This window comes from Mytilus galloprovincialis, chromosome 9 (genome assembly GCF_965363235.1).
Source record: "Mytilus galloprovincialis chromosome 9, xbMytGall1.hap1.1, whole genome shotgun sequence".
Classification (NCBI taxonomy): Eukaryota; Metazoa; Mollusca; class Bivalvia; order Mytilida; family Mytilidae; genus Mytilus; species Mytilus galloprovincialis.
In genome coordinates, this window is record NC_134846.1 from 51,482,689 (window position 1) to 51,499,459 (window position 16,771).

Genomic DNA, 16,771 nt, shown 5'->3' on the forward strand with positions numbered 1-16,771 from the left:
CTTTAATTTTTAGATGGTTTATTGCCTTTTATTTTCAGATTATTTTGTTCATCCGTTTTATCCGTTACGCTTCCATAGCGGTGTCTGTTTTATCCGGTACTCGTCCGTTGGATGTACGTTCGACGTCCATTCTGTCCGGTACGTATCCGTTTCACGTACGTTCAGTGTCCGTTGTGTGTCCGTTTGGCATTCGTTACATGTTCGTTAGTACACCAACGGACTCCCAACAGATACAAATTTTGTCAACGGATAACTTTTTTTTATCCGTTAGGCGTCCGTTCGAGCTATCCGGTAAGGTGTGACCGAGGCTATAGCTATTAAGAATCACTTGCTGTAAGATTTTTCCAACATATTTTTTTTTGTCTAAGCGGTTATCAGGTATTTGTTTTTCGAAAATTCGATAAAACACTAAAAAAATCACTATTTTATGAAAGGGCAAGCTAGAATATGTCAGCGAATGAAGACGAGATAACCTAGAAAACACTAAAAACCCTAAGATTTCTTAGCTTTTTCATTTCAAAATAAATATTTTTGATAAAGAATTACGGGGTAGGAAGTGAACAATGTGTCCTACTTTTCTATATTTAAATATTTTTCATGAATAAAAATCAAATGTGCCTTGATTATAATTGAAAATGAGTAAATGGAAAAAATACCCAACTAAAATACACTTTTATTTTAATATTGGTAATATCACTAAGCTTTTAAGTTTTGTGTGTCAAACACACCATCTCTGTAGTTATGACTCCTTACTAAGATATTTCACTTCATTCATTTTTTTTCTGCATTTTTTTATATTGTGAATTCATAGAATTATTATATTAAAATGTAGCCTTAATTTATATCTAAAAAACATAAACACGCCTGGAAAGTAAAATGCGTACTCGGCTGTCTGTAATCGACCATTTTTAGACACCCCAGGCTCCTAAAAAACAAGCCGGGGTGGGGGTTCAAAGATGCAAATTAAGTACTTATATCAATATTTTATCTTTTCGTGTACGGTTTATGACAATGTCAATTACGAAATGTGCATATATCAAGGGGAAACTTCTTGCAAAGCATTATTATTTATTATAGTTCATTATTGTATTTAGTAGAAAAAAGAGAATTTAGTGAAAATTAAATCACTATTTTTGTAGAAAATTCAGAGACCTTTGTACAGAGATTTTTGTTATGTTTACCATGGGATCAACACAAGGGTTCATTACCGAGTAAACAAATCAAAATGTCTATCTACCTTGCACATTTCAGAAAATTCGGATCAGATAACGAAACTAGGTCCAGCAACATTTATAAGCAATTTAAGATTTTGACCCTCACAGTTTCCATTCACCACAAATATTCTCGTTACAACGAATCATTTTAAATACAAAAATACCAGTTGCAGCCTTTCGTTTATCTATTAATATATGTATACGGATGAAGTTATGAAAGGCAGCAGGGTCATCAGGGTGAGGAGTCCATGTCATCTGAAATAAATGCTAAGCATAGATCTAGAAAGCGACAGATAATCATGACATTAACTTAAACTCTCTTCTTTTCGACTTTTTTCGAACAAATTGACACATAAAATGAATTATATAGTATTGTGGAATTTTTAAGTTATTTTAGATACTATATCTTGTTATCTGATATTGGACGAAAGATGTTGCCCTTTTATGTTATTATGTAATACAAGTTAAGATCATTTGAAAACACATATTAAACAGCCAAATGGATGCACAAGAGCTAAAATAGGAGTCATAGATCCTGTTGGCAACAATTATCTGCCCAATTTTATTGATTTTGTAACATTTGTTTCAAATATGACCAACTTCTTATCCAAAATCACCAGCACCGTATCAGGACCCACCAGCACAATGACAGGACCCACCAGCACAGTATCAGGACATGCATAAATTGAGAAAATGCTAAATTTTAAGAAATTGCAATGTTTTTTCACAAAATTGTTTTGTCGTGTGGATTGCGGTATAGAAAGCGGACTCTATGAGCATTTTTGTTTTATTTTTTCAGTTCGAGATTTTCTGAAAATGAGCATTTTTGTGTTACGCTTACTGAAACAGTTTAGAGAATCAATTTTTTAATGGTTTATATATGAATCCATAAGAAACGAAATTGAAAAATCTCAACTGTTTTCTTCCATTTTTTATGAGTGAAAACGTCAAAAATCATCATTTTCGTCTTTGTTTACATTTTTTCATTGATCACCAGCACCCGTCAGGACCGAATCACCAGCACAGTACGTTCTCTCGCAGGACAACCATACCCACCGTGGACACTGATCAGTTAGGGATAACATGGTAAACCATGACCAATGAAAGGGATGGTTTTCCATGACCAAGTCAAGATTATCATTATCATGCTGATGAGTCTTATGTAGTCGAAACCATCTAATTGGTAAATAATGTTTGTAATAAATATATTTTGATAGATGGATCAAAACAAGAGTTTTAAAAATAGGAAAATGAATGATGAATGTACTAATTTGTATTACTACAGGATTGAAAAGTAATGTTGGTAAAGGAATTGAGTGATAATCTATAGTGTTTGTAAACAAGCCCATGTAAATGCCTAAAAATGCCGCATGACCCTATGTTTTTATTGTTGCAAAAGATTACAGGGCTAAATTTGTACTTTTGTGAATAATATTTGAAAGCGTCTAATTTTTAAAGGTAAATCAGGTATAAATTTATTCAAGACACAGATAAGCATTAAAGTCAATGGGAGATTTTTTACTGAATTTAGTTTTATACAATATTTGTTTTCCATTTCCTTGATATAAAATAAGGTCACTGGCATCATTTTTGTTGTATAATCCTCTCTCTATATGGTAGTAACATATCAATTTGAAGAAACATATATACTAGTAGCCTAATTAACTGGATGAAGAGAAATGGGTCGTTGTAGATAATTCTGACTTAGTTTTTATTCAATTGTATGTAAATTCTATACAAATGTTTATGAATCTACATTAAGGACTTTAATTCACTAATACTTGAGCAAGTTTAAAGGTACCATAGATATAAATGTTCAACCTGCCAAAAGTATTCAAACGTTCTCTGAAATATGTTTCATGACCCAAATACTGTTTAAAACATTTGTTTTTGCGTGCTTGATAGAGTTGGACATGATTGCATGGATGAAAATACATAGCTGAGATAATGTTGATTTGTATTTAGATAATGTATCGTATCATTTTTACCTGTTATATACAATCCAGCAAAAAGAACTGCGTAAATGAATCCCATCTTGTCTATAGATAAAGATCACTTATAAGTTTTAACAGATAAGTAACATTTGACACATTTAACAATTCACATTACTATAAGACGTGTCACGGTACTTATCTATCCCAAATTCATGTATTTGGTTTTGATGTTATATTTGTTATTCTCATAGGATTTTGTCTAATGCTTAGTCGGTTTCTGTGTGTATTACATTTTAATTTTGTGTCGTTGTTCTCTTATATTTAATGCGTTTCCCTCAGTTTTAGTTTGTTACCCCGATTTTGTTTTTTGTCCATGGATTTATGAGATTTGAACAGCGGTATACTACTGTTGCCTTTATTTAAGACAAGTTCACTGAGTTCAATATTTCATTGTCAATCAAAGACGCTCATCATAGTTAAATTTACCAGCCAAACTGTAGTTGTGTTGTCATATTATTATAAGATCTTATAATGACTACTAAACCATGATCGCTAATAAGAAATCAGTGAAATTAAGTTCTATCATGCTCCGAGTCTGCATGACTTTTAAGTTATTTGATCTTTTGTGGATAGCGGTCTCATTTTCAATCATACCACATCTTATGTTTACGCATAGATTGTTTCATATCTTGATACGATCTTTGTTGACATCTGGTAAAATGTATAAAGGAGCAGATACGGCAATATCTTAAACCTGAAACGTGATCAAGAATAATGAATCATGAAATCAGTGTACAACATCCTCTTGGTGTATATTCATTTTGATATTTCATACATATTCATATAAATGTATCCCATGATTGAAATGATAATGTGATGTCACACCTGCTGTCCTTCGATCTTATATATACTAGAAACTAACACCCAAAACTGGAAATAATAGTAGGGGATAGCAATTTGATATTCTGTTGCAAAATACGCATATTATATTAAGAAGATGTAGTACTGTGTATGTGTGTATAACTATAAGATTTGGTATGGTTTAGATATATTACAACCAGATGCTCCGCAGGGCGCAGCTTTATACGACCGCAGAGGTTGAACCCTGAACGGTTGGGGCAAGTATGGACACAACATTCAAGCTGGATTCAGCTCTAAATTTGGATTGTGATTAAATAGCTGACACAGCATAGGTTTCTGACACAGAATGAATGTGGTCTAATGAACTTAAAATATTTTTTTTGCCTTTGAGCAATTCACTATGCTGTTGAATATTAATCCTCTCAAAAAAATGTTTGAAGAAATTTTCTTTTTATTTATGAAATCTGAAATGAGAAAAAATTTAACCCCCCCCCCCCATTTTTTTTTTCTCACATCCCCCCTTTCCCTTTTTCCAAAACTGATCTCAATTCAAATTTCTAATACTCAATTAAGTACATCATAAAATATTAAAATGTAAAATAAAGTGCTTGTTATCACTGAATGGTAAAGATTGTTTTAATTTATCAGTTGGTAGTAAAAGTGAATATACATTGTTACACAGTCTTCATGCTGAGTGGCAGCCCAGGCAGCCCAGGCTAGTAAAATTGCTCTCAGGCCTGTAAAAATCATATCTACAGGCCAACAGAATCTAACTAAAAATTTTCAAAACTTGAGCTCCGGGCCTGTAGATTTAAAAGTTCGTCGTGAAGACTTTTGTATATTGCAATGATTTAAGTTGATTCAACTACTATTCTGGACAAAGAAAGATAATTCCAATTGAAAATTTCCAATTGCTATTGCTCAATATTGTGCAATTAGATATTTCTTGCTATTGCGCAATACTGTGCAATTGAAAATATTTGCTATTGCACAATACTGTGCAATTGAAGATTTCTTGCTATTGCGCAATACTGTGCAATTGAAAATTTCTTGCTATTGCACAATACTTAATATAATAATTTTGGATCCTGATTTGAACCAACTTGAAAACTGGGTCCATAATAAAACATCTAAGTACATGTTTAGATTCAGCATATCAAAAAAGCCCAAGAATTCAATTTTTGTTAAAATCAAACTTAGTTTAATTTTGGACCCTCTGGACTTTAATGTAGACCAATTTGAAAATGGGACCAAAAATTAAGAATCTACATACACAGTTAGATTTGGCATATCAAAAGAACCCCAATTATTCAATTTTTGATGAAATCAAACAAAATTTAATTTAGACCAACTTGAAAACTGGGCCAATAATCAAAAATCTAAGTACATTTTTAGATTCAGCATATCAAAGAACTCCAAGGATTCAATTTTTCTTAAAATCAAACTAAGTTTAATTTTGGACCCTTTGGACCTTAATGTAGGCCAATTTGAAAACAGGACCAAAAATTAAAAATCTACATACACAGTTAGATTCGGCATATCAAAGAACCCAAATCATTCAATTTTTGATGAAATCAAACAAAGTTCAATTTTGGACCCTTTGGGCCCCTTATTCCTAAACTGTTGGGACCAAAACTCCCAAAATCAAACCAAACCTTCCTTTTATGGTCATAAACCTTGTGTTTAAATTTCATAGATTTCTATTTACTTATACTAAAGTTATGGTGCGAAAACCAAGAATAATGCTTATTTGGGCCCCTTTTTGGCCCCTACATCCTAAACTGTTGGGACCTCAACTCCCAAAATCAATCCCAACCTTCCTTTTGTGGTCATAAACCTTGTGTTTAAATTTCATTGATTTCTATTTACTTATACTAAAGTTATTGTGTGAAAACCAATAATAATGCTTATTTGGGCCCTTTTTTGGCCCTTAATTCCTAAACTGTTGGAACCAAAACTCCCAAAATCAATCCCAACCTTCCTTTTGTGGTCATAAACCTTGTGTCAAAATTTCATAGATTTCTATTTACTTAAACTAAAGTTATAGTCCAAAAACCAAGAAAATGCTTATTTGGGCCCTTTTTGGCCCCTAATTCCTAAAATGTTGGGACCAGAACTCCCAAAATCAATCCCAACCTTCCTTTTGTGGTCATAAACCTTGTGTTAAAATTTCATAGATTTCTATTCACTTTTACTAAAGTTAGAGTGCGAAAACTAAAAGTATTCGGACGACGACAACGAGGACGACACAGACGACGACGCCAACGTGATACCAATATACGACCAAAAAACTTTCAATTTTTGCGGTCGTATAAAAATAAATAATATTCAAAGATGTAATTACAGTGTAAAATTAGTAACCTTCAGAAGTTTACCCGGATCGAATCTGTTTCTAATATCTAACAATATCACCGAAAATTTTCAGATGTGTTATCCAATAGTTTACTAGTCAAACATGGATCTATAACGCTTATTGGAATCAAAGATGTCACTACAGAGAGGGGCATTGCGCATCTATTGTAATATATAAATACCGTAAGATGGTCTTATTCAAAAAAGTAAAATTAACAATCCGGATACAAAATCCTCCCTTTTGCCGTAATTTTTGTATAGTGTCCTGTGTCAAATTTAAATACTTGTACCTAGGAAAGGACAGTTATTACTGTTTATATTTGATTTATTTTAATTTTGTTCCTTTGGTCAAATTTCGGCAATATATCTAGGAAATTCTTGATTATACAAATAACAAATATCACCAAAATAACGATAAGTGTTGTTGAATCTATAAATTAAATGCAATTCAGACAGGTACTTACTGAGTTTGGTCATAAATTGTGAATCATTTCAGTACAATAACGTGTCTGCTGTCAAAGGGAGGCAATTGGTGTCCATATGAATACAAGTAGAAAATTAAATGCTTCAATCATCTGATTATACCTCAAGTATTTCTAGCATATCTATCTTTCTCATTCCAAAAGAAGGCTTTACACGAGTAAATATAGATTTCTGAAACAATCATTTAATTTAATAGGAAAACTTTTGTTTGATCAGATTGGTTTTAAGTGTAGTGTAATGAATAAAATGTTGGTGAAGTCGGTGATACCAAATGAACCTCTTAATCAAACAATTAAACCTCAACCTTCCAATATGGAATGTACAAATTGTATGTCCTGCTGTACAAAACAGAAAAGTCACAGTAAATCTTAACTTGAAAAAAAAAAGCTCTGCTGTTTTCAGAAAATATCTTTTTTTATAGTGTCTGCTCGAGTAAAAACAAAATTTGGGTTTATTCGAAGATCACTATTTTTATAGGTTGACTCGCTGTCTGCATCACTCAGCTCTGCTCATCTCTATATAAAATTGCGTTTCACAGTTAACTGACGTCATATAGTGATAAACGTTGAAGACCTAATAACATCCACCTGCATATATCACCAGCGTCAGGATGAATAAACCAACATTGATAAATTTATACTGAACTTAGTCTTCTACTGGTTTTCTAGTGAAATAAAGAAAATAATGGACAAAGCACAAGAACTGCTTTTGCCTGGGTGACTTGGGTACAAAAAAAAGACAGAACTCATAATAAAAAATTGCATTCTTTAATTACAAATAAAAAATTCATCTCTCAAAAACATTTACTCATTCATCTAACAGACAGACTTTCTCAGTCATAAAAAAACAACAAAATCAGTACAACACTAACATGAAAGAACTATGGCAAAGTTAAAATAATAAGGCTGTATCAACTGCTTGTTATCTTCTCATATGTTCTTTGTCCCCAATAGGACTCCAGATCAAAAGGTTTAAAATCTTGAAGAAAAAACAATATATAAAGAATAATTAATTTTTAAATTTGACATCACCAAATACAACAATGTTTGAATTGAATATCATTAATGAGTTATTCACTCCTTTCAACAAGACCATTCTTTAAACAATGTTGTTTGTCCAAAACTATTGATCACTATTTATTACATGTATACATTGTACATATGACAGGAATCTTGTATGACTGTATTTACTAAATGAAACTTTAATTCTATAATAGGTGTTGTTCAGTGATTGTCATTTGTTTGTGTGGTTCATTGGTGTTCGTTTCTCGTTTTTGTATATAGATTTGATAGATGGTTTTCCTGTTTGAATTGTTTTACACTAGTTATTTGGGGGCCCAATAGAGCTTGGTGTTTGATGTGAGCCAAGCCTATGTGTTGAAAGACTGTACTTTTGACGTGGACCTATAAATGTTAACTTTCTATACATTGCGACTTGGATGGTGAGTTGTCTCATTGGCACTAATACCATATCATCTTATTATTACAGGTAGCTATCTTATAGAGAGGTCAATAACTTGCATTACCATTAAGTTTTTGCAACATCAATGGAATTCATGTTCAATAGGGATAGAATGTATGGTATTTAGTATTTTTTTTGTGGTTACAATTGTTGAAGTGGTTAAAAAAAAAAAATGTTACAAATTGCAGACAATGACCAACAGCATACACTACATTTTTTTGGTACATCTCAAGGTGACAGGGGTGTGGAAATGCTATGCTCGACTCGCCCGACTCGCCCGACTCGTACATTTTAACACCCGGACAAGTAATTATTTTTGTCTTGGTTGTCACAAGTAAAATAATATACAAGACAATGTTCAAATTCAGCAAAAATATAGGATTAATTTCAAAACGTATAAAGATGTTTAATTTATGTAAAAGAAACTAATAATCAGCGAGTAAAAACATGTATTTAAGTATAAACATCAATGTTCATGACGACAAATATTACATAACTCCAGAAATAGATCGATTACCAAAATGAGTGAAAAATAAGTATGCAAACCCGAGTCGCGTAATATTGCATTGGCTTTGTCCATTGACCCCAGATCGTCGATTATGTGTTATCCACTATTCACCGGAAGTGTCAATTCTTAAGATTTTGAATCGAGATTCAGATTGATGAATACTTTAAAATAAAACATCGGGCAAGCAAGACAAAAAAAATGACGAGTCAAGTTGAAAGCATGAAACGCAAACGGAGATGGTCAAGGTGTATATCAACAAAAAAAAAGGAAGCGAGAATATCAGACATCGTGAATATCGGATAACCCCTTGGAAAGAAATTCAGATAATAAGTTTTGTTTTTGTCTTATTTATAGATCAAAGGGAACATAATGTGTTGTCTAAGTGGTAAAGAAAAGTGTTCAACTACCAAGAAAAAACCAAGAGTGTCAGTTGATAGAAATAATTAGTTGATTTATTATTTAGTTTCCATTTCTTCACTCACTGTCCTCTAAATTTAGTATCTGTAGTGTACCTACTGGCTATAATTTTTATTAAAAAAACAATGCTGCAAACTTGTCCTTTACATGTCATTTCATTTAGTTGGTTTGCTTTTGAGTTTCTGTCCCATTGATGTTATAAACCCATTTCCAACATTCCTAAATTTTTACACATATAAACCAATTGATTTCACTGATTTGTTTGGGATGCAAAACTGTGCTAAGAATCATATATTAGCTAACAATAAAATACTACAATATTTATTGGGACCATCAGGGCAAGTAACTTTTTTTCCGGGCAAGTAAAATTTACAGTTTTACTTGCCCAGGGACAAGTGCTCACAACAAATATTTCCACACCCCTGGGTGAGCTATTGATATTTGAAAATGGGTAACTAATATAAATGAACTATATAAATAATTATTGAACTTAAATATTGTTAAATGTGCTTAGATCACAACTAAAATATGTAGATACATCTTTCTTCTGACATTCACAAAGCATTCTCTGGTAAAAAAAAAATGCACTTTTTCTTTCGTCAACCATTCTCACATTCAGAAAAAAAATCTAATCATGCTTATAGAATATCAATCTTTGCTACTTACTTCTCAAAACAGGATTATTTGGATCTTTGTCTCTGTAAACAATTGGACCACCTACAACATGTACAAAAACAATTATTTATTTCTATCATCAACAAGATTGTATCCAACAGACTGGTCAATGTGAAGTTTAATATTATTAAAGCAGCACTTTCAGTTGACAATTAAGACCAAAACTTACATGAAATGTATTTTTTTTTTATTTATTTGTGATTGTGTGATAAAGATCAAACAATAAATATCTAGGTACATGTAATGTGATCCTATCTGAAATGATTTTCTTATAGCTTGTGTAATGAATTTGGTACTATAACTTTCTTGATGAATTGATTGATGGTATTTAATGCCACTTTTAGCACTATTCTATATCAGTTTTTATGGGTGGAAGAAGCTGCAGTCGTTGGAGAGAATCATAATCTTTAACTTTACAACTGACAATCCTAGCCTTGCGATCATAAAGATTTCGAGCACAATTTTTGTACTCAGACTCAAGAATCAACCAATCAAAATACAGGATTTTGTGTTTTGAGCAATTATTTTGTACTCGAGAGTACTGAGTAAAGTTTTATGACCGAGAGCCCAGGTGAATTAAATTCGTGTCCAAAACACCTGCCATGTACCAGTTTCAAACACACAACCTGCGTTCACACAGGATAGTGATAGTGACTGTGATACAGTAGATTATCTACTTCAATCACTGAACCACCAATTATTATGTCTTCTTATAATTGCTTGAAACAAGGTTATACATGCATTGACATGTATTACAAAATTTGTATTTACATCATTGTACATGGATAGTAATGGGATGAAATTGAATGTGGGGAGAACACCAAGTAACATTTAAGAAAACTTTAAACATGGAAAAACATCTACAAAAGGTTGGAAGTAAGAGTTGTCTTTCTTTAATAAACACCTATTTAAGTAGTACAAATTAATCACTAGACTAAGTGATTTAATTTTATTGTAGCTTTAAATATAGAATACTAATGATCCAGGGACTAATTATGTTGCTAAAATTATCAGAACCAACATCTGTGTTGATAGGATGACCTGGTCATGTCAGGTGATGACCTTGTACCAAATAGAGGATAATGACATAAAAATCACTTGTTTAAGTATCATACCTCAATTTCCTTCCAAAAAAAATCACTTCTTTCAGTATCATTATTTTAATAACCCCCACTAATTTCAACACCCCGAACAGTGAATTTTTTATCGCGAACAGTAGAATTTTATAACATAATGCATACCTGCCAACTTTTGAAAATGCCCATGGGGGTTTCAGCGCGTGACAACAATTTCAAAGTTTAAAATTCTTTGCGACGACTATTTTGCGCGAAAAAGTGTCATTTTTGCATGATTTGTAAGATGAGCTTACATCCCTTTTTTTAAGTTTATTTGCATGATTCTAGTTATTATATCAGCAGAAAATATGAACATGTAGCTGTAAGACCAGGAATTATTTTCATGTGTAAGGATACTAAATAGTTGTTGACTTTTCCAATTTAAAATTATACACAAAGAAGGACTTTTATCAGGTTGGGAACAACACATAGGGATCCCCCCTCAATGTTAGGACATTAAAAACCACTTTTTAAGTACAAATGAACATTCATATTATTTGAAGAAACTTTTCCCAAAGAACTGTACAGCTTATGATCTATCATTGTCTATCTGGTATTATATGGTCAACACATGTCCAAGAATTTTGATATGTTCTTGGCCTTATATCTTCTTTATTATTCAAAATAATAGGACTCTTCATTTAGAAAAGCTGTTCCAAATATAATGTCAGAATTTCCCATTTCTAAGTTAACAAATCTACATTTTCCTATTTAATTTTTACAAGAGTGACCCCTTGACTAAGGGTTGTCCCTCATTTAAGGGATTCCTCATGTTGATGTGGGGGGGGGGGGGGGGGTTCCATGTGGAAAATAATGAAGAGTACATTATCCTTTAAATGATTGAATACATAAATAAAATTATGTTACAGTAAGTGTACATGTTATGTCAATAAATTAGTGAATAAACTACTATTTATTATATTCATGGTAGTACTGCATCATTGAAGTTTGTCAATCAGCCATGCTTTTATTCTTATTCAGTGTAAGAACCTCCTTGCAGTTGAAAAATCATTTGCCATGTTCACGTTTTTACAATTCTGACCAACAAACAGAGGAATACAACACAAGTTCAATATCTAGCATGTTAAAACAATCTTGAGAGAAAACGTTTTTGATTGGATGATTAATTTGATCATGAGAAACGCACAATTTGATTGGCTGAACACGATTTTCCTCCATTGGACACAGTTCAAAATCGGGAACAACAATATTTTTCGTGTAAATTTTCACCAAATCGTGTTTTAGAGGGTTTTTCAGGAACACGATCGTGCAATCGTGACAAAGGGTCAAAATCGTGTAGTACACGCCTAAATCGTGAAAGTTGGCAGGTATGATAATCTATAAGATGAAACCTTGAATTTTACAGGAAAAATACTCCCACTGCTGGGAAAAGTCAGATCTGTGAAGAAAGTATCAGTTCATTATGTAAAGCCATTTTTATAGCATTTTTCAACTAAAATGGAATTTGCAGCTAAATGATTGCATCAAATGCATAAACCTTGCTGCTTAAAAGAAGCAAAAAGTACATTTTTTAAAATTTTACTATTGAAAAGACATTATCTAAACCTATGTGTTTAAAATTTTGGTAAAACTACAAAACCACAATTTGTGACAAAACTTCGAATTTGCTACTTAAATAAGTGATTTAAAAATCACTTATTTCAATAAGTCCCCCGACTGATGACTATGCGCTCTATTCATGTAATCTTTTTGTACAACTAACACATGACTCATGAATAGAATGATATGACTGTTGTATTGTAAGCTTCTTACCTTCTCTAAAATTCTTTTTTGATTCTAATTCACTGCTGACTTTACTCCAAGCTGTAAAAAAAACAGATAATATTAAATAGATGTTAGTTTGACTAGACATGCTAGAAACATCTGCAAATAGTACAGGAGAACCAGTATGGAAAATTCTGAACATTCATGATGGGTTTTTTTCGTCGGAGGGCATTTCGGTCAGTGTGTGTTCAGTCAGGGGACTTACTTAAATGAGTGATTTTCTAAATCACTGATTTAAGTAACATTATTTCCATAAAGATTGGAAGTAAGAGTTGTCTTTCTTTAATAATCACCTATTTAAGTAGTACAAATTAATCACTAGAAGAAGTGATTAAATTTTATTATAGCTTTAAATATAGAATACTAATGATCCAGGGACTAATTTTGTTTCTAAAATTATCAGAACTAACATCTGTGTTGTCTAGGCTGACCAGGTCATTTCAGGTGATGACCTTGTACTGAATCTAGGATAATGACATTAAAATCACTTGTTTAAGTCTCATACCTCAATTTCCTTCCCAAAAATCACTTATTTAAGTATCATTATTTTAATAACCCCCACTAATTTCAACACCCCCGAAAACACTTTTTTTTTAACAGTGAAATTTTTATCGCGAACAGTAGAATTTTATTACATAATCTGAAAGATGAAACCTTGAACTTTACAGGAAAAATACTACCACTGCTGAGAAAAATCTGTTAAGAAAGTATCAGTTCATTATGTAAAGCCATTATTATAGCATTTTTTCAACTAAAATAGAATTTGCAGATAAACGATAGCATCAAAGGCATAAACCTTGCTACATAAAAGAAGCAAAAAGTTCATTTTTTCCAATTTTATAAATGAAAAGATGTTATTTAAACCTATGTGTTTAAAATTTTGGTAAAACTACAAAATCACAATTTGTGACAAAACTTCAAATTTGCTACTAAATTAAGTGATTTAAAAATCACTTATTTCAGTAAGTCCCCTGACTGGTGGTAACAAACAAAAAAATGCAATTCTATGCATCTAAAGGGACATAACTCTTAACAATAAGTGACTCAATTACCGAATTCAAATATTTGTTCTTAGCATTGTGTTATTACGTTTCATAAAATAAGAATGAGGTAAACTTTATACATTTAAGATTGGAAATGAAAAAAAAAAATCTAGTTGGGTAAAACAAAAATGTATGTCCATGATGTCTGTTAAGGGTTATCCCTGTTTATAATAACTGGCAGCTAGTGTGATGAAAAATACACTTTGCCTGCATTAATTTTCTACAACAGCCAAGGGAAATAATCCAACCAATTAATATTTGTCTTAATTTTGCCCACATTTACCTCCTCATTATACACATTGTAATTGCTGGCAAAACTTATTCTATTTTATTTGGTCAAAATATTCTTGAAAATGACCAACATATTTTTCCTTGACATTGTGGTGTCACCAAAAAATCATGACCCCAAACCTAAACTCAAGTTTTTAAATGTACATTTTCAGGTTTTTAAAATACAGTACAAAACAGTACAAAGGCCATCATTCATGTCATACATATTTATCATATTGTTAAGAATACACCGAAATGTCATGAATGTAGCTTTTCCTTAACTTCATTTTTTAAATTAAAATTACAAAATAAAATTTTACCATCAGTAAGAAATTTGACTATCTCTTCGTGTTGAGGAAAAGCTTCTTGTACAGGTGGTGGATTTTGTTTATTGTAACCAGATCTTCTACCATTCATTTGATGATGATTGAACGTAGGTTTTGGAGAGCTAAAAGATTAAATACATGTAGTATGATGTACATATCAATTTGTATAGTCTTCTTTGTACAAGTAATTACACAATATGTGAATATTTTCAGCTGTCATGTAATAGAGGGGGATAGGACCTTTATCAGGACTTTGGGATCGGGTTTTTTTAAGCTCGGGATTTCAGGATTGACCCTTTTGGGATTTTTCAGGATTTTCGAATTTCGGGATGTCAGGATTTTAATTTATTTAAATTTGGGACCTCAGGATTTCGTGTTTTTAAGACCGGGATTTCGGGATCAGGACCCGTCCTACCCCCCTGTAATTACTTATATATTAATCTAGTACATAAGTGAAGTCACAATAATCTCTATAACCGGTTTCCTGATTTTTACTGTGATCTACTTTTGTAACTCTTGCATAGTTGTCCCAGTGGTCTACTATATATAGCTAAATGTCAAAAACGAATCCATGACAAATCGCCCCACTGGCAAATCGCCCCACACCTAATCGCCCCACTTTCTAAAAAACACCCCACTCTTGTTTACCAACTCGCCCCACTTATGAAAAGGGTAAACTCCCATTGCAAATAGTTATGATAAGATGCTCCCCTTATGAAAAGGGTTAAAATCCCGCTGAAATACGGTCTGTCAACTGGCCCCACTCATGACAAATAGATAAACCACTTATAAAAAAGATGCAATCCCGTTGTATATCTTTGTCCCTGTCCACGTCAATACCTTTGAACACCAAAGTGAAGTGCTATAAAATCAAATTGCTGTTAAAAACTCTGTCTTTGCAATAAAGTTATATATAAATGTTAATCACGCATCAATAGTATGATTATGATACAATTAACAGGTTTCTTTTCAATTGTTATACAAATAACTAAGCTTACAAGTATAAAGTTATTCTCCAATAATGATACAAAAATGTATTTGCAATTATATTTTAAGAATGTTAAAAAAGTTTAATAAATTTCGGTTTGTTTTTTTTTGTATTCTGTGTAGATTACAAAAATCAAAATAAGTTTTCATTTAAGTGCGGCTAGTTGGTAGACCTGAAAATTACATAATATAGAAGTAGATTTTTCCTTTTTTCAATAAGTGGGGCGAGTTGACATGGGAAAAATTAACTGGATTTAACTCTTTTCACAAGTGAGGCGATTTTTTTAAAAAGTGGGCCAAGTTGGTTAACCAGGTTGGGCATGTTGGGGCGATTTTTTGAAATTTTTTTAATAGTGGGGCGAGTTGGTGAAAAAGTCAGGCAATAAGGTGTGGGGCGTTTTGCCAGTGGGGCGATTTGTCCTGCTTCCGTCAAAAACTAGCATAAAGACCTACGAATATGAAGATTGAAGTATGAGCTATGGTTGCGCAGCTTATCGGATACTGTGAGGTTAAGCCCAAAATGTATTATTGTTATTACTGCAGGAAAACATCACAGAAAACAATGAAAATAGCCTTTAAAAACGTTTATTTTGTTTATAAGGACTATACTGAGGTTTTAGGTTTTCTAGAAGTGATATATCAAAGATAAACAATTGTTTTCAATCCTTCATATTTTTGTTGACCTTAATTGTTTTCATTGCATCAGAACAATAAAATGAGAAACTAATACTGCAAGTTTAGATTTTAATATGAATTTTAAAATACAACCAAAAGTAGTGACATTGTCAATGTTGTTGTTTTTCCGTTATAAGAAGTCACATGATAAGAAATTAATCGTCTTAAGGTCATTAATCCTTCCAGTCAATAATCCTGTACAAACACGTGTTTCATAACAACACATGCATTTTTCAATGACAGTTAGATTTAACAGCTGTTTTACACTGTACCATACATTTTAGCCCTACCAGAACATTTTCTTACCTCATAGTCAATGCACCAGTCCCCTTTTGCTGATTTTCTACGTCCTTTATTTCAAGGTTGTCTATCGCTTTCGGAGGACCTGTAACGTTAATAAAACCTCTTTAAAACGATTCTACAGATTTTTTTCTTTAAAATGGCGTATAACATGACGATGAAACATTCCAACAAACACACAAAAAAGCAGAAAATATTACCTCTCCTTGTGCTAGAAGCTATTTTACTTGGTCCTCTTGACAATGCATACATCCCCTTATCATATCGCGCAACTTGCTGCGCAAATGAAAGTTAATTCGAGAACTTTCTACTTTTTAGTTTAAATTTCTATCTTAATTCTAGAAATAACTCGAATGAGACTGTCG

General features: G+C 32.2%; 1 protein-coding gene across 1 annotated transcript; it reads right to left on the reverse strand.

Annotated features, from left to right (window-relative positions):
* Window positions 1-7,595: 7,595 nt before the first annotated feature.
* Window positions 7,596-16,760, reverse strand: LOC143045234 (MAPK regulated corepressor interacting protein 2-like). The gene is made up of 6 exons (XM_076217592.1): window positions 16,607-16,760; window positions 16,413-16,491; window positions 14,439-14,566; window positions 12,794-12,844; window positions 9,897-9,947; window positions 7,596-7,822 (listed from the first exon to the last, which is right to left on the reverse strand). Exons 1-6 carry the CDS (start codon window positions 16,656-16,658, stop codon window positions 7,755-7,757), a joined length of 429 nt encoding a protein of 142 aa, XP_076073707.1. The 5' UTR covers window positions 16,659-16,760; the 3' UTR covers window positions 7,596-7,754.
* Between the last annotated feature and the right edge of the window lie 11 nt (window positions 16,761-16,771).